Source organism: Lepidochelys kempii, chromosome 7 (assembly GCF_965140265.1).
Source record: "Lepidochelys kempii isolate rLepKem1 chromosome 7, rLepKem1.hap2, whole genome shotgun sequence".
NCBI classification, from domain to species: Eukaryota; Metazoa; Chordata; order Testudines; family Cheloniidae; genus Lepidochelys; species Lepidochelys kempii.
Window position 1 is genome coordinate 61,430,107 of NC_133262.1, and position 18,183 is coordinate 61,448,289.

General features: G+C 46.9%; 2 protein-coding genes and 1 long non-coding RNA gene across 13 annotated transcripts in view; 1 reads left to right on the top strand and 2 right to left on the bottom strand.

Moving 5' to 3' along the window:
* ERLIN1 (ER lipid raft associated 1) overlaps positions 1-5,399 on the bottom strand; it is a 75,375-nt gene extending 69,976 nt beyond the window's left edge. Inside the window, exon 1 of one of the 6 annotated variants that reach the window (XR_012159938.1) lies at positions 2,393-2,546. Coding sequence is in view for 2 of the 6 variants with exons in the window: in XM_073353126.1 (XP_073209227.1) it covers positions 2,393-2,414 (22 nt within the window). In the remaining 4 variants the exon portion in view is untranslated. The other 5 variants (XM_073353129.1, XM_073353130.1, XM_073353128.1 and 2 more) reach the window with 5 other exon arrangements.
* LOC140914682 (uncharacterized) lies at positions 1,352-13,305 on the top strand. Of its 3 annotated transcripts, none has more exons than XR_012159939.1 (6): positions 1,352-1,508; positions 2,989-3,113; positions 3,973-5,423; positions 7,647-8,784; positions 10,865-11,002; positions 11,922-13,305. It is a non-coding gene; the product is annotated as an uncharacterized lncRNA (long non-coding RNA). The 3 variants fall into 3 exon arrangements; XR_012159940.1 differs by having other exon boundaries at positions 1,352-1,501; positions 2,943-3,113; XR_012159941.1 differs by having other exon boundaries at positions 1,352-1,501.
* Positions 13,306-16,547: 3,242 nt separating this feature from the next.
* CHUK (component of inhibitor of nuclear factor kappa B kinase complex) overlaps positions 16,548-18,183 on the bottom strand; it is a 77,329-nt gene continuing 75,693 nt past the window's right edge. For all 4 annotated transcript variants that reach the window (XM_073353132.1, XM_073353133.1, XM_073353134.1 and 1 more), the window contains exon 21: positions 16,548-17,759. In XM_073353132.1, the coding sequence (XP_073209233.1) occupies positions 17,733-17,759 (27 nt within the window). In that variant the 3' untranslated portion in view covers positions 16,548-17,732. The remainder of the gene's footprint in view (positions 17,760-18,183) is intronic.

An 18,183-nucleotide genomic window follows, 5' to 3' on the forward strand; every position in this document is an offset into this window, starting at 1 on the left:
ATGCTTCTCCCCCCCCCCCCCATTTTCACAGAAGCTTTTTTAAAGGAACACAACATGTTCTGCAGCATTGTAGCCTGAACATTGCAGATTCATGTCCAAATGCAGTGCAGGCACAGATTAGAAACTGACTTGCCCATTCTTATTGCCTAAGCAGTCATGTGCAGTGAATTTGATATTTTCAAATTCTGTCAGCTGAGATGCTATTAGTAACAAATAAGGAAATTAAAAAAAAGAAAAAAGAAAAGAACTCTGTTCGTGCACCTCATAGCTCCCCTTTAAATTCTCCATACAACTGGAAGTTACAGTGGCAAAGTGACAAGAATCAAGGAGGACTTGTGGCACCTTAGAGACTAACAAATTTATTTGAGCATAAGCTTTCGTGAGTTACAGCTCACGTCTTAGTCTCTTAAGGTGCCACAAGTACTCCTTTTCTTTTTGCGGATACAGACTAACATGGCTGCTACTCTGAAAAGAATCAACGGTTCAGTACTTAACTGGTTTGTGAAGTATCTTGGCCTCTACACTAAATGAACTTGGCCATTAATTTTACTGCAACTTTAGAAACCTGTGAACAGCCAAGTAAAAACCTTTGAATGTGGGAAGGAGCGTACAGCTGTCCTCAGCAAGCTGTTCTTATTTTGCTACTGCAGACACTCAGTCACACCTCAGTCACCTAATTTAAGGTGATCTGCAAAAAATAAGTCACCTAATTTGTCTTTTTTTGCTTCTTTATATACTTTACGTATATTTTCTTCTCTCCCCCCAAAAGGCAGATGCAGTGCTTGTTTTACCTTTAGAAATAATAAGGTTTCATTTTCTGCTTTTGATTAAGGTGTCCCCTACAAGAGCCAAAGAACTGGAAAAAGAGCTCTCTGCCCTAAGCAGAAAAGGCATATCTTCAGAAATCTTCCTTCTCAACTGTTTGTCTAACATTTCAGCTAACTATGAGTTTAAATACAATTTCAGATAAACTGACTAAAAACCCTTTCCTCTCGGTTGGCTCAGGAACTGCTTCCTTCACACAGTACCACAACCCTACTAGCTCTCCAGGTAAAAATGGATAGCCAACACCCAAAATTTGCAATTAAACACTTCTAAACAGCTAAAAGAAGGTAAACACTCCCCCCACCCCCCACTTCTTAACCCAGCAAGTTTAAGATTGCACATTTTTCTTTAGGAACATAGCAATTTTCACACTGGATCGGACTTTACTCTCGGGGGAATTCTGCACCACTGCACAAGGCAGAATTTTGCAGAAATTAATGTTGTGTGTGCAGAATTTCCTTCCCGCCCCCACAGAAATGGGCTGCAGAGATGTTGGCTGCCATCAGAGGCCACTGGACCCGGCAGAGCCCAGCTCACAAATAGAAGACAAGGCTGGGGAAAAGTGGAGTGAACTGGAGGGCTCCCAGCAGCTGCAGTTCCCAGCATGCCCTGAAGGAAGGAAACTCTGTGCAAGCCTGGGACCCAGTATCAGGCCGTTTCTCCTCTGGATCCCTGGGTAGGAGGTAGAGTGTCTGGTCTGGGGAAGGCCCCACAGCTGGGCTCCGAGGGGGAGGAGTGAGTGTCTAGGCTGGGGAATGCCCTATGGCTGGACTCTAGGTGGGAGGGGGTGAGTGTGCCTGGGCTGGGGAGGCGCAGCTGGCCTCAGGGGAGGGGGGAGGGGAAGTGTGTGGGCTGGGGGGGGGGGAGAAGGGGTGTGTGTTTCTGCAATGGGGGAGGCCCGCAGCTGGCCTCGGGGGGGGGAGGAGAGAAGGGGAAGTATCTGGGCTGGTGGAGGGTGCATGGCTGGGCTCGGAGGGGGAAAGGGTGTGTGTGTCTGGGCTGGAGGGGGCCCTGCAGCCAATCTCTAGGGGGGAGGGGATGTGAATGTCTAGGCCACGGAGGGCCCTATGGCTGGGCTCTGGGGGGCCTGCAGCTGGTCCCTGGGGGGGGGGGGGGGGGAGTGTGTCTGGTCCCCCAGCTGGGCTATGCAGGGGAGGGAGCAGAGAAACAGGAATTGGATTGTCAGAGTGCAGGGGTGGGCAAATGTTTTGGCCTGAGGGCCACACTGGGGTATGGAAATTTTGCATGGCCGGTCATGAAATTCGGGGTAGGGATGCAGGAGCGGGCAAGGGCTCCTGCTGGGGGTGTGGGCTCTGGGGTGGGGCCAGAAATGAGGAGTTCAGGGTGCAGGAGTGGGCTCCAGGCTGGAACCGAGGGTTTCGGAGAGCAAAAGGGGAACCAGGATAGGGCAGGCTATTGGGGCTCTGGCAGGGGGTGGAGGCTCTGGGATGGGGCTGGGGATGAGGGGCTTGGGGTACCAAGAGGGGGCTCTGGGCTGGGATCAAGGGGTTTGAAGGGGGATCAGGGCTGTGGCAAGGGACTGGGGCAGGCTCCCGGCGGCGCCTACCTGAAGCCGCTCCCGGCGGCATGTCCCCCCTCTAGCTCCAAGGCGCGGCCAAGTGGCTCTGCGTGCTGCCCCATCTGCAGGCACCACCCTTGCAGCTCCCACTGGCCGGGAACCACAGTCAACAGGAGCTGCAGGGGCAGCGCCTGCGGATGGGGTGGTGTGCAGAGCCACCTGACCATGCCTCTGCGTACTACATACGAGCCAGTGGGGAAATCATGCCGGCTGCTTCCTGGAAGCCTCACAGAGCGGGACAAGCCCCTGACCCTGCTCCCCAGCAGGAACTGAGGGCCAGATTAAATGGTCTGAGAGGCCAGATGTGGCCTGCAGGCCGTAGTCTGCCCAGCCGTCAGAGGGGTTTCTTTAACAACACAGACAAAAAATTCCCCCAGCAGTAGAGAGTTACAGACATACTTGATGACAGATACTTTGAAATAAATTACCAAAATAATTGAAACTGGTGTGATTATATAGTGTTATTTTGACAAATAAAATTTGCACAATTTTGAAGTTTTAAAATATTGCGTGCAGAATTTTTAATTTTTTGGTGCAGAATTCCCCCAGGAGTATGACTTGTAGTCTGGTATCTTATCTCTAAGAGAAGCCAGTTCAGGTATTTCAGAGGAAGATGCAAGAACCCTTGGACTGGCTACTTATGGAAAGCATCTTGGAGGGGGAGTTCCTGCCTTAACCCAAAAATGACTAGCTGGGGTATGCACAAAAGGTGAGAACTCACACACTAGGCTATCCCAAAACTTCCACATTTGGGAGTGAAATTTGTCATGTTTCATCTCTACCCAAACAGGATTTTAATAGTTAGAGAAAATGCCCTTGAGCTCCTGAGTTATGGGACTATTAAGACTTTTTCCCATTGTAATAAATATTTTAGACACAATCTGCCCTTCCCTCAAACAGGCACAGAAGTAGCTGAAACACAGCCTTGTTTACTTGGGGCGTGGGGGAGGACTTTGATCAGAAAGTACAGACTCAGCTCTTTGATGTCTTGCTTAGGCTGCTCCAGCCAAACAGCTGAAAGGTGGCAGGAACAGGCAAGAATTAACACACACAATTTCAATGAGGCCAGCAAGACTATGCACTTTTAAATAGTCACCTCACAGAACTGAAACTAAGTTTTTCAGCTTGTGGGTTTTAGCAGGGCAAGGAGATTAACTTTCCCTTCGGTGCCAAGTTGCTCCAGGGTGCAGAACTATCTAGAAAAGTACTAAGGAGCCTTTCTCTAAGTTCCTCATCCATCCCAGGTGTCTAAACATCCTTCTCCTGGACTAAATTGGACACTTCCTAGAACAATCTGTGATAAATTAGTCCTTCCCGGACTGAGGGCTGCTGTTATGACTAGCTTGGTGCAAATCAGAAATGTGGTAGAGATTAAAGGGCCCCTAAGGGAATGGCTGAGAACCAAAAGCTTCCCGCTTCTGAGTGTTTAGGGTGTGAAGGGGAGAAGCTAGTCATCTATTTTTCCAGACTCTATGCTTTTCCTTTGTTTGAAAAAGTGACATTTCTCGTGACAGATTGCAAAGAAGCAGGTGTAACTAATGCGCAGTCTTGTCTTCCTGTATCTGCAGATAAGACAGCATTAGAGCTTCTCCAGCTACTGCTCAGAATTTTGCCAATCAGCTACAGAATGAAGTTATCAAGTTTCTGGGTAGGTCTCCCTGAGGCTGCTCAGAACTGTAGGCAGCAGTGAAATTATTCACTGGGGAAGGGAGCCCAAAACCACAGCAGCTAAGGGACTGGGTAGAATGTGTCTGTGTTCATAAGAATCAGCCTAAAAAACCCACAGCTGACAAATGAGGCTATCAAGAAACTGGTGTAATGATTGCCTGTCTCAGCAAGCACCAATAGACAGCCATACTAGAACATGCCCCGCAGGACATTTCACCTTCAGCTTGTGGGAAATTAAAGAGCTCTTACTATTAACTTTTTCACATAACACCACACCACCAGACTCTTCAGCATGATTAAAAATGCCTCAGCCAGAATAAACTAAGATACAGCAGCAGCTTCCTAAGCACAGACCTCAGCAGCCAGGAGTCTGGATTGCTGCTTTAGTCACCCCACCTGCTGCAAATCAATCAGAGTCTGGGAGTTTCTCCACAAGACCTATTCAAACTCTGGAGAACGTCAAGCACTGCTATTGTACTTCTCAGCCAACAATGCAACGTGAACATTCATCCATTTACCTCACATCACCCAGCCTCTCCTGAAAACACGCACCATGTCCCGAAAGCAAGAACTGCTTTACCTGCTGTTCGGGTCTGTTCTACGTGAGCTCTTAGGACAGGTCTACGCTGGGATTAGACACCCGCGGCTGGCCCGTACCAGCCGACTCCGGCTCGTGGACCTCGGGCTAAGAGGCTGTTTTATTGCCGTGTCCATGCTCGCAGGCTCCCCGCTCGCAGTGCCCCTGGGCCCGGACTCCAGCTCCTTGGCCCGAGTCAGCCGCGGGGATCTCAGTGCGGCGTTACGTACCCTCAGCACTAACGGCTGAGGCAGCAGCGCGTTACACCGCCCGCCCCACGCGGGCCCGCTCCGCCTCGGACTCGCTTTCTGAAGCGGGAGGAAACGGTCCTGCCGCTTTCAACACCAGCCCAGCGGCAGGCTGCAGCCGAGCGGCCCTTCCCCAGCGCAGCAAGTCCCTCGCCCCTCCGGAGCCGTGTCCCCGGCCGCCCCCAACGCTCCCGCAGGCACAGCCAGGGGCTCGCCAGAGGACCGCTGAGAACGCTCCGGGCCGCAGCCAGGAGCCCCGGGCCCCGCCCCAGAGCCCCGGCCGCCAGGCATGCTGTGCGGGGCTCCGCCCCCGCGGCCGCCCGGGCCCGTGGCGAGCCGTAGGGCCAGCGCGCTCCCCAGTCGAGGCGTGTGGTGTGAGGGGATCTCTGCCACCCCCCAGTACCTGCTCAGCGCCGCCCCTCACGAGCCACCGGACTCATCGCTCCCACGCACGCGCGCCAAACAGCACCCGCTTCCACTTCCTACCAGCCAATCACCGACCACAAGGGGCCAGTTCCCATGTACGGTAAGGTAGCGAGGACAAAATACCTGTCGTCACAGATCCGCGTAGTACTAGAATCCAACGCGGGGGCGGGCCGTGTCACAGTGCCGGTCGGGGCTCAGTGCTGGGGGCAAGGCAGTGCCACGCTACGGGGCGGGCTCCGTGCAGGACTGGGCCGTGTCGCACTGTGGGTAGCTGAGAGGTGGGGCTCAGTGCTGTGGGTGGGGCTGGGCCATGTCACACTCATTAGGGGCAACGTTCCGTGCGAGTGGGCAGGCTGGGTAGTGCCACATTAGGAGGAGGATCAGGGCTAGGGGCATCACACTGTGAAGGTGATGCCCTGTGCTGGGTGGGCAGGACTGGGATGAGGATCAAAGCTGGAGGCAGAGGTGTCACATTGGGGGTGATGCTCAGTGCTGGGGTGGCATGGGGCAGCGTTACACAGGGATGAGAGTCAGGGCTGGGAGGGGTGAGGCTGGGCAGTGCCACACTAGGGGCAGCGCTCAGTACTAGGGTCTTGGCTGGGCAGCTGGGGGTGTTACAGAGCAATGTCATACTGTTGGACAATGTACTGTACTGCATAGGTGGGGCTGGTCAATCTCACTGCAATAAGGATAAATGCTGGGGGCAGAGGTGTCACAGTGGGGGTGATGCTCAGGGTTGGGGCTAGGGAGTGTCACAGTGTAGGGGTGATGCTCAGTCATGGGTGAGGCAGTAGCAGTGAGGGTCAATGCTAGGGGCAGGTCTGGGCAATGATACTGTGCCATTCTTCTGTAACATTAAAAGTGGTCTGACTCCTGAAAAGTCAATACTCTCCTACATTGTTGATCCCCATTGTTAATTTATGGAACGGAAGGGCTGCTCCTCTTACAACAGCTGTAGCCATCCGCTAAAGTTGGATTGGGGAAACTCCATGCAGTTTTGTCAGGATAGCTGTCAAGTGTTTTGTGCCACCCAGGCAGCACAAACGGGCCAGAGAAAAAGCTGAAAATGACCTAATGTCTCCATTTCTTTACATAAAGGATAAAAATGTAAGAGACACTTAGGTTCCAAGCACCAATAGCATGATCTCCCACCTATGGCACAAACAAGCATTTAAAAGCCAGGCCACGACTGTCTCTGTTCTAAAATATACTAGATTCTGGCTTGAAGAATTGACCATCTAGAATTTAGACCTGAAGTTACAAATGGGGGGTGATGGTGACAGGAGGAAACAAAAACAAAGGAGAGGAAGGAAGGTGTGTTATGGGTGAGGGTACATGTGGAAGGAAGGGAACAGGACAATGCACCCTAAAGAACAGAAGGTAACTCAGTTATGCAAGTGTGTAGGGCCAGTTATCTGCTACACAGGACTGTGACTGTTGGCCATATGCAGGACATAGTGAATAGATTTGCAGTAATAGACTACCCAAAGTGAAGTGGAGCCATACACAGCATGCATATTCCTCTTTTGGCAACAGGCCACCTTGCCACAAAGCAGATCAGCAAAAATGGCTACTTTTCTATGCTTATTCAAGCATTGGTGACTCATAAGTAACATTTCACAGATATCAACATGGGTTGGTCAGGGAAAGTGCATGACAGTCACTTCTTTAAGAACACAGCTGTTCAGAAAGCTGCAAGCAGGGTGAACCAGGATGTACAGCATTTGGATTTACTGAATTATGGCTTAGGTTGTTTCCCTCTTTGTCCTGGTGGGACTCCAGAGACTTTTTTTTCCATGCTAGAAAAACAAGAGGGCGAGGTAATATCTTTTATCAGACTAACTTCTGTTGCTGAAAGAGAAACTTTTGAGCTTACTTAGAGTTCTTCACACGTGACCTGAAGAAGAGCTCAGTGGTAAGCTCAAAAGCTTGTCTCTTTTTCACCAACCAAAGTTGGTCCAATAAAAGATACTACCTCACCTACCTTGTTTCTCTAGTATCCTAGGACCAACACAGCTACAACAAACACTGCAAAATGACAATGGAAGATATCACATTTTTCCATGCTTTTGGTCATATCAGTCCTTTTTTTCATGGTCCAGTACAGCATCTCTCAGAACATGTGCTCCCTAGTTTTCTTCTCTCTCGATCACGGTCAGGAGTTCTGCAGGTGTAAAGGGAGCATTGCTCGAAGCTGCTTTATAAAAGCAGTACAGCTGTACCACTGAATTTACAGTCACAGGGGAAAGGGAAAGATAAGTTTCAAAGCTGCCTTCCCCATTTGCATAAATACTTTAATGATAAAAGCTTATTCATGTTTCAGCTTTGGAACAGCTCAGCCCTGCACCACTCTCCGTTCCCCTCCAGGGACAAGGGGGATAAGGATTTTCTTTTGCATGAAGCTATAAAATGTTGGTTCCTGTTTCATGGGTATGAGTATAAGACAATAGCACGGAATATTAGAACTATTTTCCACAGACGGTGGTGGTTTTAGCTGCTCTCACACAAGGATCACAAAGGCACAGAGAACACAGCTGCTACTGGCATCCTGAGCCTGGAATGTCGCTAGCCAGTTTACTGCAATGGTATCAGCCAAACTCATGACAAAGCGGTGTGGGAAAGTGTTCGCCTGTGGAGGAAGAAATAAGGCAACCTGGGAACCTTTGGGAGAGGATTGCAGAGCATCTCCCTGAAAGTTTCGAGATCTCTCAGGAGGACAAAAAGGAAATCTCTATGCAATACAAACAAAATGCTCTGCATGCCACCACCACCCCGCCCAACCTAATGGGAATGAAAAGAAGATACCAAGTCGGTCTATCTGTCTCTTGTACCACTACTCTTCTAGTATGAATAAAACAATGAAAGTCAATATCTTTGTCTTGCAAGCCTGGAATGGTTCGGGTGCATCTTAAATTTGAGCAATGTAATGAAAAGTGCATGCACACGCTTACCTGAGTTCCCTTCCCCTTCATCAGGCTCATCTGCAATCACCTGGCATGACTAGCTACACTGACGTCTCAAATTGGCTCGTGGTTTGGTAGGAGTCCCCCGCCCCATTTCCCACCTCCTCTTCCCCATTCATGGCAGGGGTCTCTGGCTTAGGCTCCTCAGAGGTATTCATGGTGGTGTGCTGGTGCGGTCTGCAGCAAGTATGACATGAAGTGGCAGGTCTGTAGCACAGCACCAAATCTATTGCACTCCTTAACTTTGTGGCATCCCTGGCAAAGTGCACACAGCACTGCTGCTGATCCCTGTTATACCCCTTTGCCTGCATCCCCTGAACAATTTGTTTGCACATTGCTATAGCTCTTCTGCAGCTGTGCTTGCTAAGTCTCTTCTCTCAGGCTCAGGAGATCCAATATTTCTGCCTACTCCAGTCAGGAGCATGTCTAGTGCTTGGAACCAGCCTGGATGGTCAGGCAGTTGCACACAATGGAGAGCTGCTAGATGTGCTTACCAAGGTGGGTATTCAGGGAAAGGCATTTCAAAATCATGCTGCATGCAGGAAGTTTTAAAAAGGGGGAGGAGTGGTTTCAAGTCTCTATGACTACTGGATAGTGGAGTTTACAATTGTGACTAGAGTGGTCACTGTGACAGGGAATGGGGCATTGTGGGACAGCTGCTGGAGGCCTATTAGGGTCAACACAAGTCATGCAGTAGGTTGACCACAGTTCTATGCCGTTTGGGGAGATGGTTTTACTGCACTGCTGTAACAGGGCGATTATGTCAGCTGCAGACAAATTGAATGTGAACGTGCACACATAGGTCAGTGCAAGGCGATTTATGTTAATCTAACTATACCGTAGTGTAGACAGGGAGTAGTGTTATGATGGTGGCAGAAAAACTCTGTTGGCATATGCTGTGCCTTCACGAGAAGGCTCTGCCACTATAGTTGTATCAGCAGGGCCTGTGTAGTGTAGACTAGCCTCTATTAACTTACACAAACAGATTGACAACCAGCATGGTACAAAATATTTTACTGTTAATTGTCAAGGGTATTAACAATATTTCCGACATAACATATTTTGTAAGAAAATTTAGATATAAAAATCAAGACTACAAAGGGAGGTTACTTACCTGGTCCGTAACTAGAATTCTTTGAGATGTATTCTCTATATGTTCTCCACATGCCAGATATTGGAACACTTTAGCCAGCAGTGTCCATTGGTCACACCCGCTCCCTGCATAGCCTCAAGCCTGTCTCCTCTCACCCCCAAGGGCATAAAAGGGGAAAGTGTGACCAACTGATCCTCAGCTCTTTCACCACTACCCAGTCCAAGATATTAGGTCTGGCAGTAGTGGGGAAAAGGAGGGTGGGTTGTAGAACACATGTAGAAAACATCTTGAAAACTCCAGTTACTGAACAGGTAAGTAACTTCCCTTTCTTCTTTGTATGCTTGCCTATATATGATCCACATCCGGTGGTTCACAAGGAGTACACCACACAGACAGAGGGTACTACTGCGAGTCTAATTAAATACGGATTTTAATAGAGCCCCGCCCAGGTGAGCACCTGCATGCAACATCGCCACAATAATGTTTTGTGAACGTACATTACTCCAGGTAGCATCCCTACAATTATCAACTGTAGGAATACCTCTAAATGAGCCTGCCTGGGCCCCGGCTGAATGTGCCCTAATGTTCCCAGGTAGCTGTAAACTGGCCATCTCATAAAATAACTTTATACAACCTGACATCCATCTAGAAATACTCTGGGTTGAAATGCCTGAACCTTAGATCTTTCAGCAACAGAAGCAAAGAGCAGAGGGGATGACCTAAATTCATAGATTCCAAGGCCAGAAGGGACCATTGTGGTCATCTAGTTGGACTGCCTGTCTAACACAGGCCAGAGAACTTCCTCCAAAATAATTCTGGGAGCAGATCTTTTAGAAAAATATCCAATCTTGATTTAAAAATTGTCAATGATGGAGAATATACCATGCCAGCGATAAATTGTTCCAATCGTTAATTTCTCTCACTGTTAAAAATTTATGCTTTATTTCCAGCCTAAGTTTAACTAGCTTACAGCCATTGGGTCACATTACACTTCTCACTGCTAGACTGGAGAGCCCATTTTTAAATGTTCCCCATGTAGATATTAACTTACTGTGATCAAGTCACCTCTTAACCTTTTGTTTGTTAAGCAAAGTAGATTGAGCTACTTGAGTATGGCTATCAGGCACATTTTCTAATCCTTTAATAATTCTCATGGCTCTTCTCTGAACCCTCTCCAATTTATTAATATCCTTCTTAAACTGTGAACACCTGAAGTGGAGACAGTTTTTCTGCAGCAGTCACACCAGTGCCAAATACACAGGTAAAATAACCTCTCTATTCCTACTGGAGAAGATTTTTTCCTAGTGAAATAAATGGACAAGACACATATGATATCTAATATGTGTAGTTCAGCTTCACCCTTGGTTGAGTGTGGTTTCAGAAAGAACACTGGTAAACATACAGATTTATTTTTTAAATGAAAAATCAGTCAGCACTTCAGAAAATAATTTAGGGTGCAGTCTGAGAATAACCTTGTCTTTGCAGAAAATCATATATGGCAGAAGATGCTTACAACTCACTCACCTTACGTGCTGATGTAATAGCCACAAGGAAAGCTGTATTTGTCCACGAAGACAACGTAACAAGAAACCCAGTGGTTTGAAAGGATGATCCATGAGTCCAGTAAGTAGTAGTGTTCGTGGACTGCCAGTGTAAGAATCTCCCTTGTAAAGACCAGGTCCAATAGAAGGGGAGAACCTGGGTCCAGAACAACAAAGATATCCCCTGGAGTGAAGCTGTCACCAGGGGATTGAAGAGTCTTCTCCCTTGGGAGCTGGTGTTACCTTATGCGCTCACATTGGTACCAGTGGTACATGGGGTTCTTGAACGTCCTTTGCCAGTACCGATGGTTATCCGAGCCTTGGATCATGCCTCTCTTTGCTTGGTATCAACAGTGCCAACATGCAGGTACTTATACTATTTGGATCCAGTGGGATGGTATCATAACTCGTACGTGCTCTTAAACCTCTTGGAACCAGGCACAAAGAGTCACTCATTCGTGAAGGTGCTGGGGAAGCAGCCCTCACCTTAGGAGGTTGTTCTGGAGGGGGATCTCTCTTTAGGCTTTTGAGAGGCTTTCTACCCTCATGGTGAGCTTGGGAAAAGGATTCCTTATCTTTGCTCGCCCCTGTCTCAGAGACAATGGAGCTGGGTGGTATGTTCCTCAATGCTTCTGGGCCAGGCAGACCCCCCACCCGCCCATGTACATTGGCATATTAGGCTGGGGCCTCACAGCACATTCCATGAGATGTTTCCTAAGTCTGAATTCCTGAGCTTACAGGGCTCAACTGGGAATGGAATGGCAGATACTCCACTTAGCAGAGATATGAGCTTCTCCAAAGAAGTATGGGCACCTCTAATGGTCATTGCTGACCACGAAGGATCGGGGGCAGGAGATGCTGTTCTTGAAGCCTGGAATCCTGGGCATAATCTGAATCCTTTACCAGGATGGCAGCAGCCCCAGACAGGGGAGTCCCCAAAATCTAACTAAACTAACTCTAAACTGCTATTAACAAAATTTTATTTTTTACAATACTTACAGAAATGAAGTCGAATGATCAGCTTCATGGACACTGGAGGGTTTTGTCTCACACCACACAGCAGTAGAAAGGAAATGGAGAGGTGGACGGTCCACACCATCCCTTATACCGTTCATCTGGGGCACAAGGAGTGGAAAAGTACAGACGTGGACCAATGGACACTTCTTGCAACAATCTTTCAGTCTCAAGAGCATGGAGCCCGTGTACGCACAGAGACACCAGCACTCAAAGAATTTGATGCTGTATCAGCAGCACCAGTTGCAACTTGTACAGAGGTCTTAGCCATTAACTGACTTGAGATGAGAGATTTCAAGTCCTTTCTAAAGTACATGGACATTTATCCAGAAACTCCTCAGTCTTATCCCATGAAAATAGTCATAGTGAGAAAGAAGAGCCGGATAATTTGCTAAGCAAAGTTGTACGCTCGAGGACAAATGACTTTTTATGCCCAGGAGATCCAACTTTTTTGGTTCTTTATTCTTAGGGATACTTTTAAAGGGTGTTGATAGGTCCAGAGACCCTAGTTCATTGGTTCCCAAACGGGTTCGCAGAACGTTACAGGGGATTCACCAGAAAAATTTCACTAACGGCGGCCAGAGGACCCTGAGCATTGGAGACAGCAGGTAGGACCCGGTTGCAGGGCAGACAGCCCGAGCCCCAGGGAGAGTGGGGCCGGGCCACTGGGGTTGGCAGCCTGAGCCCTGACCCCATCAGCAGGGGAGTCACCAGTCCGAACCCCAGCACTCCATGTGGGGCTGGCAGCCCAAGCCCCAGGGAGAGTGGGGCTGGGCAGTTGGGGGCAGCAGTCCGAGCCCCGGCGGTCAGCGGGACCTGCAACCTGAGCTCAGTTGACTGGGGCAGTCAACGGGGTCCAGCAGCTGGAGCCCCACAGAGTGCGGAGTCGGCAGCCCAGACCCCGGTGCAGGGCCAGTAGCCGGAGCCCTGTGGTGGGCAGGGCGGTAGCTGAGACCCCAGGCGCACAGGTGGCAGCTCACACCTCTGGCTTGTCATCAAGGGCAGAGTGAGCAGGGGCCACGCTGTACGTGGGGGGTGGTCCAAGCTAATTTGTCCCTCGCAGGGCACCCTCGTAGGGATGGACCTCATGGCAGAAGAAAAGCTGTTTGCAAGCCAAACCAGCTGGAAGCACATTGTAGCCAGTGTAGCAGTGTTAAGGTGCCTCAGTAATTGTCACTCTCTCTGGAGTGCTGTTTTGCTTCAGTGAGACTTCAGTGAATCTTCTCATTTCTTAGTTTGTTGGTTGTTAGCAGTCTCTCTGTTTTATTTTTATTAGAACTTTTGCACACAAGTTCAATGGATAAGTGGCTGAAAGGGGAAAGCATAAAGATGCAAGAATCAGCTAAAAGAAAAGGAGTAGTTGTGGCACCTTAGAGACTAACCAATTTATTTGAGCATGAGCTTTCGTGAGCTACAGCTCACTTCATCGGATGCATGCAGTGGAAACTGCAGCAGACTTTATTTATACACAGAGAATATGAAAAAATATGAAAAAAAATTTATACACATATTCTCTGTGTATAAATAAAGTCTGCTGCAGTTTCCACGGCATGCATCCGATGAAGTGAGCTGTAGCTCACGAAAGCTCATGCTCAAATAAATTGGTTAGTCTCTAAGGTGCCACAAGTACTCCTTTTCTTTTTGCGAATACAGACTAACACGGCTGTTACTCTGAAAAGAATCAGCTAGTGTTTCCTCAAGTCCACACTATGGAAATTAAGTCTAATAATCATGATGGTCCTAGAAAGTCACTTACAAAAAAAAGAAAATATGACGACGATTATATAAAATATGGTTTTACATGCATTGGTGATCAAGAACGTCCAAAACCACTGTGTGTGATTTGTGGTGATGTTCTAGTAAACAGCAGCCTCAAACCTTCTCTACTTCGGCGCCATTTAGAAACTAGGCATCCTGCACAACTCGACACGCCTGTTGATTTTTTCAAGCGAAAATTAGCTGAAAGGAAAAGTGACATTAACAGTTTTATATCCAAAGCAAGTACTGATAATGAAAATTCACTTGAAGCATCATACCACGTGAGCTACCAATTAGCAAAAGCATCAGAAGCCCATACCATGGCAGAGAGCTTGATTGCTTCATGTATAAAAGACGTAATTCATTGCATGCTCAGAGAAAAGGCTGCGAAAAGGATTGACATGATACCTTTGTCCAATATTACGTTGTCAGGAAGAATTAATTACATGTCAAATAATGTAGAGACCACAATTGTAGACAGAGTGAAAAATAGTCCATATTATGCTATATAGTTGGATGAATCAACTGATGTAGCTAATCTAGCTATTTTGCTACTGTTTGTACGTTACGTGAATGAAGGTATGGTTGAAGACGACTTGTTGTTTTGCTGACCATTGGAAGAATGTACAACTGGAGAAGATATCGTCAATCTGACTAATGCATATTTTCAAGAAAAGGAAATAGATTGGTCTCGTTGCATAGGCATTTGCACTGATGGGGCCACATTAATGACGAGAAAGTATACTGGATTTGTAGCTCGAACAAAAAAGGCTGCATCAAAAGACTCTTGGACTCATTGCAGCAGCCATAGACAAGCCCTCGCAACAAAATGCATGCCTGAGGGACTGAAGGAAGTGCTGGACAATGCAGTGAAAATGGTGAATTTCATAAAATCACGGCCAAAAAATTCCAGAATATTTCACGTACTTTGTGAAGAAATGGGTAGTATACACAATGGTCTGTTGACCAATACTGAAGTTAGATGGCTGTCACGGGGCAAAATCCTTCTGCGCTTGTTTGAGCTTAGAACAGAAATCCTAGTTTTTTTCAACAGCCACCCTTTCTACCTTGTCAGCTGTATGGAAAATAATGCCTGGCTCCATAGCATAGCTTATTTAGCAGATATTTTGTCAAGAATTAATGACCTAAATTTATCTCTTCAAGGCCTCAATATAACAATTTTCAATGTGCAAGAGCGAGTTGAATCCATGACAAAGAAGTTGCAGTTCTGGGAAAGTTGTTTGGAAAACAATCAAACTGCGTGTTTCAGTAATCTTCATGGCTTCCTGGCAGAACATAAACTTCAGTTGGATCAGTGCACTAAAACCAATGTAATTGCACACCTAAAAGGACTTCGCACAACTTTCAGGGAATACTTTCCAGCTATGTCAGGTGATCATTACTGGATTCGCAACCCCATTTGATTATACCACTTTCTCAACACAGATATTGAACACTAAGGAAAAAGATAAATTGATTGAGATCTCCTGTGATTATGAACTGAAAAGGAGTTTCAGAAATTTGTCATTGATCAACTTTTGGCTGAGTTTAAGAAACGAATATCCCCTTCTGGCAGAAAAAACTGCTGCAGTTTTGTTACCATTTTCAACAACATACTTATGCGAGAAAGCGTTTTCCTCGTATGCACATCTGAAAACCAAATACAGAAACAGACTTGATGCTGAACCAGACCTGAGACTATCTTTCTCCAGTGGTTCCAGACTTCCAAGAGCTATGCAGGAAAAGCAAGCGCAGCCATCACACTGAGGAAATTTAAACTTAAAACCCTGGAAATATTCATTTTTCGGAGGGGGTTCACGAGATTTCACAATTTAGTAAAAGGGGTTCACGGGCTGTTAAAGTTTGGGAACCATTGAGATAAAGTAATGTGTGAGCAGACAAAATGGAACATTGCCAGCTGGTTCTGTCTCACAGCCAGAAGTGGTGAAAGGAACTCAGGGTCCTTTGGTCACGCCTTCCCCTTGTAGATGGCGTGACCATCTCCTTAAGAGAAGAGAGGCTTGAGGCTACACTGGGAACTGATGAAATCAATGGACACTGCTGGCAAAAATGTTCTGATCTCTGGATCAGGGATCTTCAATCTCCCGCATGAAGAGGTATAGACACAGAAGACATTTAGACAAGTGCTCGAATATATTTTAATCCCAATGATCAGAACTCAGTTTGCTGTTTTGGGATGAAATATAATAAATTGGTTAGTCTCTAAGGTGCCACAAGTACTCCTTTTTTTTTTTGTACTTCGTTTACTAGTGAGCTCAATTCTCTATTGCCTTGTATCCTTGGTCACTCATACTGGTGCAAAGTGCATGTAAAATGTGCACCCACTTTGCACAGATGTAAATGACTGCACAAGGAGGCCCACTTAGTGTATTGCTGGTTATTTTGTGGATGATGTGAAATTTACAATTTCCTTCGCTTTTTATTTCTTGCTATTCAGAATTTGGATTTGGTAAGTGATGTGAACTTGTTACTTCATAGCTACCTGGTTTTGAAATGTTTTGGTTTTAGAGTAATTCAGCCTTATATGGAGAGAGACAAGCATGGATCAAGATTTTCAAAAGCAGCTTATGCTTTCGAGTGCTCAACTTAAGACATCTTAAAAGGGCGTAATTTTCAGAAAGTGCTGAGCACCTGCCCTCTATTAAAGAGGTTGGGTTGCACACCCAAAATCACTAGCCATTTTTGAAAATCTTGCCCATAAACTGAAGTCCAGGTAGCCTGTTACCTTTCCACTCCTGTGTCCTGCCCAAACAGAACATTGGCAAGTCAAACCATTTGAGGGTATCATCTTTAAAATGACGCAAATCTGGAACATAATAAGAATCACGAAGAGGTTCTACATAATATAATATTTATCACAAATGAACAAATAGAAGTCTTAAATATTTTAAAGTAGCCAGTGGATATAAAATTCCGTCTGTTTGGAATTGGGGAGTATTTCCTGATCAGTAAGAAACACCTGTCAAAACTGCTTCTCGGTAGACAAGAGTGCACATCGGGGTGGAAAGCCATGGCTGTAGTGTTTTTCTTTCATCCATCAGAAATTGCATTCCGCAGACCAGGGCTCAGATGGTTGGGATTTAGTGGGGGTTGGGGTGCAAGATAACGTAAGTAATACATCATTTTGCATGTGAGATGCCTGCCCCAGGAGAAAAGGGTGCAGTAGCCCAGCACCCCAGCAGGACACTGCAGATACTGCTGTAGCCTGTACTGTGCATCTTGTCCACTTAAGGCAGATATCTGTCTGCACCTAGAAGGCACTCCCTGCCTTCTCCCTACTCAGAGGAAATAAGGAGAACACCTCCCTGGTACCTGCCCCCTCTGCTTCCCCTAGAGCTCACAGCAGCTCTAGCACCAAACAAATTAACGCCAAATGCTGAGGCAGAGGACCTCCCGCCAGGAGAGGTTCTCCATAGACAGAACATTTCGAACAGTGCTCTAATCTCAGCTCATTTGTCAGAGCAACAGCTGCCTCCCTTAGCAGTGCCTATCAGGCACAGACTGCATGGACAGGTCATACTGCCAGAAAGACTGGCCATTGCAAACATTTTCAAACCAAACCCAGGTGCCTAAAAAGCTTCTAAATATAAAGGGTGTCATTTTCAAATGTGCTGAGCATCTGCAGTGCCCAGGGATGTAGTGGGAGCCAGGATCACTCAGCATCTCTGAAAATCAGGCTACTTCTTTAGGTAGCTTAATATGGATTTAAAAGCCCTGAAATGAGGCAGCAGGTTGGAAAACATTTGCCTCTAGCAGCAAAACATACAAGGTAGGGTCTCTGTTGCTGCCCATGTACTTTATAATCAAGTCCGCTAACATCTACAAAACACAAAATGCCTCTTGCAGAACTGTCATCCGGATGCAGTGGGAGAGAAGATTATTCAGTCCTGAATCAGCAGAGTGTGGAATCAACAGCACAACGTTGATACTGGGCTGTTTCATCTCATCGCAGACTGTCAGCCAACCTTGAGCACATGGACATATTGGGGATGGCAACAATGCCCGCTTGACTTCCTTAATTATTTCAGCCAACTCCAATCAAGACTCTAGAAAAGAAGCAAAAGAGCAACTAGAGTTCAGTCAGCTTATCAATTTTCAAATCAATGACCACCTGCCTGGGAGCTGCATTGTCCAAAACCACTCACTGATGGCAGTCTTGGAATTATAAGGAGAGACTGAAGTGGGTAGTGTTTTAACTATCCAAGACCCGCTGGTAAAAACCACAGCTAATCGAGGTATTTCAAAGACTTCTGACATTTCACAAACAGCAACTACTTTCCGGATCAAAAGCCTGAAAAGAAGTCACCCTGAATCTATTCTCAGCATTGGGGAGGAACTGATGAGAAACCAGAAATGAAGAATTTGTGTGGCCAGGGACTGTGAGCTACTGAAACTCAGTATACTGGCAGACAGTTAACCTTTGACCTCTAAGCTACTGGTTTCATCTGACACAGATCAGCAGGGACCAGA